A 12163-nucleotide genomic window follows, 5' to 3' on the forward strand; every position below is an offset into this window, starting at 1 on the left:
TTGTCTCATGCTGGTCTGCTGGATTCCTCTTCATAAGCAGAAAGTGCACTTTGCACTATTTTATTACACTTTATTAAGCATTTCTTACATTTTCTTTCATTTTGCACCTTAATTGTTAAAAGATAATTGTTAACATTGTGACTTTAGACTTATGTTTACATTTTAATTATTTGAGTTTTCCATGGTTATTGACATTTCTGTCTTAATACCTGAGGGGCCTATGATCAGAGGAAGGTTCAGTTTAAAATAAAAATGTTTAAATGTAATATAGTTTTCTTCTGCTCCTTATTTAAATGATAAAAAATATCAATAATTATCGATATCGACCGACATGAAACACTGATATCGTGATACAGTTTTCAGCCATATCGCCCAGCCCTAGTTCACACACACACACAGATGTGTCTCTACTGTGAGTCGTGGCGTCGATTTCCAGGTGTTCCACTCGCGGAATGTTCGTTGGAACAACTGCAGTGAGCTCCGAGCCACCTCGGCCGGGATCGGGGACCGACATACACGGACTTACGTCCTTCTTTACCTGACCTGCTGTGATGAAGCGTAAAGAGGCTGCAGTGAAAAATATAACATTTAATATCTGAGAGTCTGACTGAACACAAGTGTTTATTCACTCAGCACAAACACAATCACACGAACACACCGAGCGGGTTTTATTACATTCCGGGGTCATGTTCAGCTCACGCGAGCCCAGGTTCCTCTTTACACTCACTGTTCCTATTATTCTGGCCACTCGGGCTCCGAGTTAGATTTTTTGTTAAAATTTTGTAAAGTTTATTTGGATTTATTTTATAGTTTGTTTGTTTGTTTGTTTGTTTTTGTCCCTTTTACCCGACCCTATTCTTTGTGCATTATTGCTTTTGTCTCCTTCATGTACTCAAGAAGATATTTTTCATTTTTTTGCTTTGTCATATGAAATGATTAACAAGATACAAAATTTTCTACTAAAAGATTAAAATGCTTAAATAAAAAGCTTCTGGTGAGAAACTGTGGCATCAGTGAAACCCGCAGAAACACAGCAGAACTTTCCAGAAGGCTGTTGTTGTTCCTGAGGACGGAGGAGGCGGAGAGCCGACACCATCGTGGGTTCTGTCGGGTTTAAGCGCGTAAATAAAAGGTGTTGTGAAGTTGTATTGTTGTGTGAAACGCCATGCAGCCGTCGCCACATGCTGCCAAGTCAGAGGGACAAATAACACATACACACACACACACTCGCGTGTGTGTGTGTGTGTGTGCGCCCACTCCACCAAGTGACACTGCGAGTGAAACCTGAGCAAAATAACGCAGGGAAAATGCAGCGAGTGTGTGTGGGAGGTGACGCGTCCTGGTATGATGGAGAGACAAAGCTGGAGGACAACAATCACAAAAAGATACACAATAAACACCTGCGTCAGTGACGCGGCGAAACCCGAGCGTCAGCTAGCACGCTAAGGCTGCTAACGTGACTAGCGGTTATTAGCCCATAATGCCTGGTCAAAGCCCAGTCTCGGGGGAGGGGGGTGTATGGGTGGGGTGGGGGCTGGTGTACAAGTGTAACGATCACTAAACTCACGCTGCGGATCAGATCGCGGCTTTTCAGTCACAGAATCAATTTTAAGATCGGCAGATTCAGACAACGGGGAGACATATTAAACTCTTGTTTATTATCTAAAGGACTTAAAGTGTCTTAAGTTTTGCTGAAAGACTTTAATAGACACAAGATTTTAAATCAAGAGATATAATTAGATCTTGTTTTAAGTTCAAATTTAACTTTTATTTGGCACATACACAGTACGACATGCGGTGAAATGCTTATACGAAGAGAAACTTAGCTATAGAAAACATAGCTATTGAAAATAGAACAAAAATATAAAAACGTAACTATACAATATAGTAAATACTGGAATAGAAAACTATAGATAAACCTTAGCTGTAAAGTTATTAGATTAGATATAAACTCTAATTCTATTTTTGATCTAATATATAAGATGTAAGATATACCAAGTCTAAATTAAATCAACACTCGGTTGTTACTTACAGCGCAATATGATTGATGATGTGTTGCTAGGCTTTATTATTTTTATTATTATTATTATTATTATTATTATTTGGATGTATGGGAAGTAAACTGTGTATTCAGTAGGAAATTATTAGTTAGATGAATAAATTTAGTAACACAAAATGACTACTATCTAATGACTTATTAACTCATTTTAGAGAAAGTGTGTGTGAAATAACCGATCCACAGAAGGATTTAAAGAGCAGATATTATTACTCTGGAAGTTCTTTCTCTTTTTTGTTTGTTTTTGTTTGTTCCAATCACAGTGGGCGGGATTTGGCACTGTCTAAGAGGGATTATGTCAGTATGATTTGGCAACCATGGCAAGTTTTAGTGAGTGAAAGAATAAAACCAAAGAGTATTTGCTCAGGGATGAGGTGCAGCTATAACGCCATACAGCCGCGGCTAAACCTCACAATTAATCCTCAGTTTGCACGTGAGCCGAACCATAGGAGGGATGTGTACGGATCACTTGATCATCCACACTCTGTCACACCGCTAGTGATTAATGGGAGAAGCGCGGGCTCGTCTACAGGGGCAGGTGGGGCAGAGCGCTGTCGCTCCATCAGCTATTCAAGTACATTATAAACTCACACACTGCAGTTTTTTTTTTAACATATTCAATTTAACAGATAGCTGTCTGTTGATTTTCTCTCATTTCTAGTGGTCACAAATATTTCTTTATCCGAATTAAAGTAATATGAAGATAAAGATCTACGAAATGGCACAGTATAGGTGCAGACCGTGTGTGAGACACACAGGAACATTTCTATTGCAAGATATATTGCTATGATTAGGTAAAAGGGGGATTATGGAGTGCATGATGTCTGCACATCAGAAATGAGAATCTGGAGATGTGTGACTGTAGGTTCTTTGTGTTGGTGGCCTTCGGGAACGTGGGGACCATGAATCATGGGACACGAGGAACATCAGCTCTGGGGACCCTGAGCTCAGAACGCTCTGAAAACACAATGCACTGGGAATTTACCACCTTAGGAATACAACAGCCTGGAACCACATGTTTCTAGAGAGGGTTAGTGGAGAAGAAGAAGATCCGGTGCAAACAAGAGTACAGTTTACACTTGTAATGGTTGATTATATCACAAAACAACTTCACAGAAATTCAGATGTGAAATCCAGAGATGATGATGGTGATGAGAAACTCACTGAGATGACATGAGGAAGAAACCTGAAGAGGAACCAGACTCTTACATTACTTACAAAACTGAAGACTACTGGTGCTATCAACCTACTGCAGTATGTAGTCTGTCCTGAACAACCCTAGTGTTGGCCTTCAGGGACCCTTGTAGATCTATAAACATAGAGCCCTGTGAAGAACGCTGTTAAGCCCTCAGTGAAATGAGTATCAGCTGAAATTAGCGGCAAGGATTTTTCATAGGGGCTCATTTAAAACATGCTAACATTGAACATGCTAATCTTGTGTTAGCAGTGAATTAGCACAAGCGGTGTTGCACTGTGTTAGCATAACCAACAGTGGTATTGTAGTCCCTCGACACCGGGTAGGGTAGCATGCTAGCTTAGGTTTAGCTAGTGTTCATTTTGTCAGCTATTTTCAATTTTAGTCTTAGTCTTAGTCCCTTTTATCATATTTAGTCAATCCTATCCTATTTTTGTTTAGTCTAGTTTTAGTCTGAGGAACTCCTCACGTATTTTAGTCTAGTTTTAGTCAATTAAAACATATTAGCAATAAGATTATTATTGATTAACCCTACAGTCAGTCTAGTCCAGCCTAAACCATTTTTTAAGGTTTTTTACAAAATAATTATCTTAACCTTTTAAATGTATCTTTTCATCTGATATCTCTAATTATATTTATTTTTAACGTCACAACAACTGCTGCATGTCCATGTTTTATAATTACAAAACAAAAGGAGCAGTACGGACAATAAAGTGTTTTAAACTTTTTTTTTTAAATATAAATTTACAGACTTGGACTGTTCGAGCTCCTCTGGGTCACAATCATTTTCTAACGTATTAGATTAATGTGTTTGGCAACGGTTTAGCTATTAAATAAAATAAAATACATGACAAAATAATTATGTTAACATTACCACAGCGGTGGTGTAAAACTGGGTGATTATTATGGGATGCCTCGATGTGTCCCTTCAGGTTTTGGTATTTTTTGTGGTATTTTGTGGTATGTGTTTCCCCTACCGTTTCCCCCCCTGATATTACGACACATCAGCCTTTTCTCTCAGATTCAATATGAAGAAAATTGACCCAAATATCATGTCTTCTCTTTGGCCCAGTAATACTGCTGTGATGACGAGGAGTTAAAGACGACTGAGACTGGAACGTCCCGTCACTGCAGTGTCTCCGCGGTACTGCTCATGTCACTATGAGTAAACATCGCTGATTTGGTCACTTGTCACTGTTCACTGATATCCGTGACGCCAACAAATATTTTTCGACATTATTTTCGTTGACGAAATTACCACTAGCTTTAGCATGCGCTAATGTGTGAAAGGTGCTTTACCTCGGCTCCCAGTCAGAATTAGCCGCGTTGTCATGGCGCAGTGACAATGACTGCACCATGACAACGCAGTCATAATGGGTGTGAATGTGGGTTTAGTCAGACAGCTGCTCTCTCCTCAGTACTGCGGACCGTACAGACCTACTCTCACCCACGCTGAGACACACAGTTAGTGTCATTAACCACTGGACAACATCTGGGACACGCCCACTCATACATATAGTTGCACCTCACAGTGCTGTTACTGTCTGTTATTAGCACTCATGGAATAACGCCTCTCGTCCAATCAGATTATTTTTTTATTTTTTTATTTTTTTTAAAAAAGTTTTTATTTTTTTTTTTTCCTCGATTGTATCCCTAATTTATTTGTCCCTAATCGTGTTCAACTCCTCCCCGTCACTAGGGGGCTCCACATTAAGGCTACTACTACCACTCAGTCGGGAGGGCCGAAGACCATCACATGTTTTCGAACCACGTGACGCCAACCGACCACATCTTTTTGAACTGCTTGCTTACGCACCGCTGGGGGCGGAGTAACACACTCAGAGGACAGCGCTAGCCGCTCCTTCCGTGTGAGGGAGCTCGACCAATCAGCTCTCTCTAGGCCTCCGGCTTACAGCATCACCCAGGAATCAAGCTGCCGATCTCTTGTTAATAGGGAGAGCACTTTTCCACTGCGCCACTCAGAGAGCCATAAAGAGAGTTCATTAACATTTTTTGACCAATCAAAGAGCAGAACTAGACATGAATTCTTTATAGTGATTGTTATTTGTTGTACGCACTCTTGTGGATGTGAGGCGTGTCCTAACTTTCCTGTTTCCTGTTTATTTTATTTTTCTTGTCTGCTAACAGAGCAGACCCGGAGTCTGGCCATGAAGACGTAATGGACTTTAGAGAACCTTCGAGCACTCGGAGTCTCTCGGAGCAGACTGCGAGTCGGGGGGGTGTAGAGGGGGGTGATGTTTTCTCCCAGCATGCAGTGCGGGTAAAAGCTGTCTGAGCTCTGTGGGTTTTTCTCTCTTCACTCTCTGGCACTGAAACAATGAGTCGTCTCGGGGAACGCAGCTCAGTGGGCTGTTTCTCCGTCCGCTTTCATGGTTACGGCTCGGCCATGCCAAGGTCCGCTCGGCTCCAGAGTAATCACAAGATCTGGATGAAAGAAGAAGATGTGGGGCCACTTTGTGCGCTGATTCAGTGTGTGTTTAGTTAAACATTTTTACGAGAACGTTTACAAAAAAAAAAGGAAAATCCTGCAGCTGGTGTCATGAAACAGTTACTCACATCAACACACACTGTTCTGAACGTCTTCATTCTGTTTATTTACTGCTTTTGTATTGTTTGTGTGTTTGGTGCAGTTTTTCAGAACATTTTTTAAACAAAATTAGGTCCCTGAGTCAACATACTGCATATTGTAGAAAATGAATAAATGTATAGATGAACTGAAATCATAACGAGCTACATAGTCTCTGCAAAGCTGTCAATCAACCATGCTCATTAAAATATTAGGCCACGCCCCTCAGTCTTAGAGGAGTGATCAGTGAGTCCAGGTTTGAGGGCGTTCTCACTCTTATTTCTAACTGATTCTTTTTTTATTTAACTCTAACATTTAGGCACCAGTGTTCCTCAGTGTTGGGGTAAAAAAAGTCACTGAATTTATTATATTTATTATTTTTGGTAATAAATCTCCAGTTCTGTTTTTTTTTTTTGCTCGACACCTAACTCTTTTTCTCCTTCTCTCTCTTTTATCCCCAGTTCGCTTCAAACAGAAAATGATGATGACGAAGTGACAAACAAAACCTGGGTGTTGACCCCGAAGGTGTACGAGAGCGACGTCACGCACATCCTCAACAATTTACTAGACGGATACGACAATAAGCTGAGGCCGGATATAGGAGGTGAGTGTTTAATTCAATTCAATTCAATTTTATTTGTATAGCGCTTTTAGCAATTTTCATTGCCGCAAAGCAGCTTTACACAATCAAAAGAATTATTTAAGTTTGTATGAAATGTGAATTTGTATGAATCAAAATGGTCAGTTTGTCCCTGGTGAGCAAGCCGAGGGCGACAGTGGCAAGGAAAAACTCCCTGAGATGGTAATAGGAAGAAACCTTGAGAGGAACCAGACTCAACAGGGAACCCATCCTCATTTGGGTGAAACAGAAAGAGTAAATGATCTGCATTTATACAGTGTGTAGGGTGGGAGGCAGTTCAGCTATAATAGCTGATGTTAATTGATGTTAATATGGAGTCCAGGTAGTTATTGAAGACCCAGGTAGACTTGTAAGAAGTTCCAGTCATGAACTATCGAACTGTCAAGTCCCCAGAGAAACAGTTGCCAACACCAGTCAAGGCCAGAACCATTTTCTAGGTAGAGAGAATCATTCCCAGACACCAGACGCATCCCAGAGAGACACACGGGGCATCCATGTGACGAGATCTTCAGCCAGAAGCGGGGCACCAGGATGGGTCAGACAGGTCCGGAGGGCAGAGGGAGTCTGGATCACTGGCAGCTCAGGAACGACATGTGTAGCTCGACAGAGAGAGAGAGAAAGAGTGAAAGGTGGAGACAGGAGGAGAGAGGAAAGAGAAAGAGGGGGGGAAAGAGAAGAAGAGGAGAGATGGCAGTTAGGTATAGTCACAGTCACACAATGTATAATGTGAATGTATATTAACTGTAGAGTGCAAGCAGAGACTCCGGCAGGACTAACTATGACATCATAACTAAAAGGGAGGAGCCAGAAGGAAACACAAACATGAGGGGGAACTGAGATGTAAAGCGACCAATCACCTCACCGTCAACAAACCTGAGTGATCAATGAGAGTGAGGAAGACAGCATCCAAACATACCAGTTCACCATAATACTCTACGTCCATGAGTCCCCCAGATCTGCTCCTTTACCTATGGCAAATCTATTTATAAAAATGCTTGGCTAAATAAATAGGTTTTTAGCCTGGACTTAAACACTGAGACTGTGTCTGAGTCCGAACACTATTTGGAAGACTATTCCATAACTTTGGGGCTTTGTAAGAAAAAGCTCTGCCCCCAGCTGTATTTTTCATAATACGCGGTACTGACAAGCAGCCTGCATACTTTGATCGAAGTAGGCGTGGCGGATCGTAAGACACTAGCATTTCGCTCAGGTACTGCGGCGCGAGACCATTTAATGCTTTATATGTCAAGAGTAGTATTTTAAAATCAATGCGAAATTTCACAGGGAGCCAATGGAGTGAAGATAAGATAGGGGTGATGTGCTCATATCTTCTGGTTCTGGTGAGGACTCTCGCTGCTGCATTTTGGACTAGCTGAAGCTTATTTATGCATCTAGCTGAACAACCAGACAGTAAGGCATTACAATAGTCCAACCTAGAGGTGATAAAAGCATGAACTAGTTTTTCTGCGTCGTTTAGCGACAATAAATTTCTTATTCTGGCAATATTTCTGAGGTGAAAGAATGCTATCCTGGTAATATTATCTACATGTGCTTCAAATGAAAGGCTGGAATCAATAATCACACCAAGGTCTTTCACTGTTGCATTTGATGGAACAGAAAGGCCATCTAAAGTTACGGTATGATCTAAAATTTTACTCCTAGCTGTATGCGGTCCTATGACTAGAACTTCTGTCTTATCCGGATTTAGCAGAAGGAAGTTAATTAGCATCCAATTTCTTATGTCCTGCACACATTGCTCAATTTTAGTAAGCTGTTTTTTCTCATCAGGTTTTGCTGAGACATATAACTGTGTATCGTCAGCATAACAATGAAAACTAATACCATGCTTACGGATTATGTTGCCCAGAGGAAGCATGTAAAGGAAAAAAAGCAGTGGACCTAAAACTGAACCCAGCGGAACGCCAAACTCCACTAGAGAACATGCAGAATAATCACCATTTAAGTCTACATACTGATAACGATGGGTCAGATAGGATCTGAGCCAGGAGAGGGCTGTACCCTTAATTCCCACTACATTTTCTAATCTGTGAAGAAGAATATTATGATCAACGGTGTCAAAAGCTGCACTGAGGTCAAGTAATACAAGCATAGTTACACAACCCTGATCAGAGGCCAATAGAATGTCATTTACTACTTTAACGAGCGCTGTCTCTGTACTGTGATGAGGCCTAAATCCTGACTGATACAGTTCATGTATGCCATTTCTATGTATATATGAGCATAGCTGCTCCGCTACTATCTTTTCCAGGATCTTAGAGATAAAGGGGAGGTTTGATATTGGTCTGTAACTGGACAGCTGACAGGGGTCGAGGTCAGGTTTCTTAATTATTGGTTTGATAACTGCTAATTTAAAAGATTTTGGAACATAACCAATGCTGAGTGAAGAATTAATTATTCTCAACAGGGGTTCTGTTATTGCTGGTACTATCTGTTTAAGGAAATGTGTCGGTACAGGATCTAATATACAGGTTGATGAATTTGCAGAAGAGATTAGTGAAATTAGTTCATTCTCTTCAAGGGGAGTAAAGTATTCTAGGTTTTGGTCTGACATGGCTAGATTAACATCTGCATCAATTACATTGTTCGGTTTCAAAGCCTCAATTTTATGCCTAATATTTACAATTTTATTATTAAAAAAGTTCATGAAGTCCTCACTATTGCATGATGTTGTTGTGGAGATTTCTGCAGTGGTCTTATTTCTGGTTAATTTGGCTACAGCATTAAATAAGAATCTAGGATTATTTTTGTTATTTTCTATAAGAGTGGAGAGATATGTTGATCTAGCTACACTAAGAGCTTTTCTATAGTTCAGGATGCTCTCCTTCCATGCTATTTGAAATACTAGTAATTTAGTTTGACGCCATTTACGTTCTAATTTCCGAGCGGTCTGTTTTAAAGTGCGCGTGTGATCGTTATACCAGGGAGCAAGTTTTTTATCTCTAATAATTTTTCTTTTGACTGGAGCTACATTATCTAGGGTATAGCGAAATGTCGACTCTAAATATTCAGTCGCCTGATCGAGTTCTGTGGGGTCAGACGGTGATCTAATCGTAGTTGGGAACTCTGGGAGATTACTGATAAAACTCTGTTTGGTAGTTGATGTGAATGTACGTTTTATACGGTAGCGCGGCGCTGTGTGTACATTATTATTGTGACACACTTGAATTGAGACAAGATAGTGATCTGAGATAACTTCAGATAGTGGTATTGTGAATAAATTTCTTATACTTAATCCGAATAATATTATTAAATCTAAAGTGTGACCTGCTTTATGAGTGGGTCCTACTACACACTGATTTACTCCTACCGAGTCCAGTATGGACATAAATGCAGTTCTCAGAGGGTCTTCTGGGTTTTCAAAATGAATATTAAAATCTCCAGCAATTAACACTTTGTCTACAGAAACGACTAGGTTTGAGAGGAAATCTGCAAATTCACTAAGAAATTCCGAGTACGGCCCTGGAGGTCTGTAAATGACAATTAGCGGGATCGACTGAGCTGACTTAATATAGTTAAATACACTTATGTTACTATAAAGAATTTCAAATGAATTAAATTTGTGTCTGTGTTTTTGTACAATAGTCAAATTATCATTGTGAATAACTGCGACGCCTCCTCCTCTACCAGTTAACCGAGGCTGGTGTATGTAGCTGTATCCAGGAGGACTAGCTTCATTTAGAGCTACATACTCGTCCTGTTTAATCCAGGTTTCTGTTAAACAGAGTATATCAAACTCCTGATCTGTGATAATTTCATTAACTATAACTGCTTTAGATGCGAGAGATCTAATATTTAACAGTCCTAGCTTCAAATCAGAGGTGCCGGCTGCGCATTCAGTCTGATCCAAGTTTGTGGTCTTTATGCTAATTAAATTACTAAAACAGACTTTCTGAGTCTTTCTAATTTTGTTTTTAGCTCGGGGAACAGACACAGTCTCAATAGAGTGAACCCTGAGTGACGACTCTATGCAGCTAGCAGACGGTTGGTTTAGCCTGTCTGTCTGCTCCCTGGCCTGGGCTCTGGATTGTCACCGATTAACTAGGCCTTTTCTGAGACTATGAGCTATACTACAGGAAATGAGAGCAGCACCTTCCCGAGTGGGATGGACACCGTCCCGCCCTAACAGGCCAGCTTTGCCCTCAAAGGTCTTCCAATTATCAATAAAGCCCACGTTGTTTTCGGAGCACCACCTGGACATCCAGCGGTTCAGCGACCATAACCTGCTGTAAGTTATGTCACCATGTCTCATTGGGATGGGACCAGAGCATACTACTCCATCGGACATCGCCTTCGCTAATTTAAACACCTCTATAAAGTTATTCTTACTAACCTCTGACTGACGAAGGCGTATATCGTTAGCTCCAGCATGTACCACTGTCTTAGAGAACCTGTGCTGTCCTAGAGCCCTAAGATTACCTGCTATGTCCGGTGCTCTGGCTCCCGGGATACACCTAACCACTGCCGCTGGCGCCCCTAAAGGTCTAGCTAATTTCACGTGTCTCAGTATAGAGTCTCCTATAACCAGAGCTCTTTCAGGTTTCTCAGCGGGTGCATCACTGAGGAGAGCAAACCTGTTGGACACGTGAAGCGCAGAAGAGGTGTGCTCCGGTGGGCTAGCCTTAGCGTTAGCTTTGGCTGAACGAGTATGCCGCCGAGTCGTCACCCACTCGCCCCGCTGTGAGGGCTCTAATGCCGGAGTCGGGGGCTGGTTATCTCCGCCTGTGGCACCCAGACTGTCCGCTACAGGAATAACACTGCTCTCGCGCTCTCTAACCCTCTCTAAAGTCTGGATGCGCTCCTCTAACGCTGATATCTTCTCCGTCAGAGTGCTCACTAACACACACCTATCACAAATAAAATTACCGCTAACGACGGAGGAAGAATGTCTAAACATCCTGCACTCTACACACTGAACAAGCTGAATATTGGACATGATAACGTACCTGAGTCGGAGTTGTAGTTGTTTGGAGCTGAATTCCGTTTGTTGTTTTAGAAAAAGAAACTCGCGCGTTCTCCAAAAAGCGCAGAAAAAGGCGAAGCCAAATAGTGTGAGATGTAAAAACTAGTTGCTATTAATATTATTATTGTATAAATGAAAAAAAGTATGTAATTTAAACGCTAACACAAACGCAAACTTTCGCGGCAACGTCAACGTTTAGGCTTGGTTCTGATCATGTGTTCTGCGCTGGATGTAAAAATCAATCAAAGCCAGACGCAGCATTTATTTCAGGGGACACGAGTAACACTCGTCCCCAAATCATCCAAAAATCGTCTGGATCTTGTGTTTGTTTTCAAAGCAGTCACATACACACATCTTTTTCGTGTTTCCTGCAGCGCAGTGTATCTCTGTTAGACCACACAGCTTAGGCTTTTTTGCCCTCTGATAAATAGATGTTTTTTTTTTGCTCTCATCTTTTTATTTGGTGACGTCACTCACCAGCATTAACATGGGTTTCTCACTGTTGTGCATCAAAATCAGCAAAGAGTTTTTATGAAACAGTAGGTTAGCTCATATAGTATGAGGACACTGAATGCTGTTTTCTCACTCAGACCAACATTTATTCCATGATAAAGACACCAACTTATAGACCAGATGCTATTTAAGTGCAGTAAATTTTTTCAGAGACTCCCAAAGAATGTGTTAGAGTACCAAATCCCATGTTA

At 41.1% G+C, this 12163-nt stretch overlaps 1 protein-coding gene across 2 annotated transcripts in view; it reads left to right on the plus strand.

Annotated features, from left to right (window-relative positions):
- Window positions 1-12163, plus strand: part of gabrg2 (gamma-aminobutyric acid type A receptor subunit gamma2) — a 58232-nt gene that overhangs the window by 12154 nt on the left and 33915 nt on the right. For both annotated transcript variants that reach the window (XM_053477829.1, XM_053477830.1), the window contains exon 2: window positions 6300-6442. In XM_053477829.1, the coding sequence (XP_053333804.1) occupies window positions 6300-6442 (143 nt within the window). The remainder of the gene's footprint in view (window positions 1-6299; window positions 6443-12163) is intronic.

The sequence above is a fragment of the Clarias gariepinus genome, chromosome 19, assembly GCF_024256425.1.
Source record: "Clarias gariepinus isolate MV-2021 ecotype Netherlands chromosome 19, CGAR_prim_01v2, whole genome shotgun sequence".
NCBI lineage: Eukaryota > Metazoa > Chordata > Actinopteri > Siluriformes > Clariidae > Clarias > Clarias gariepinus.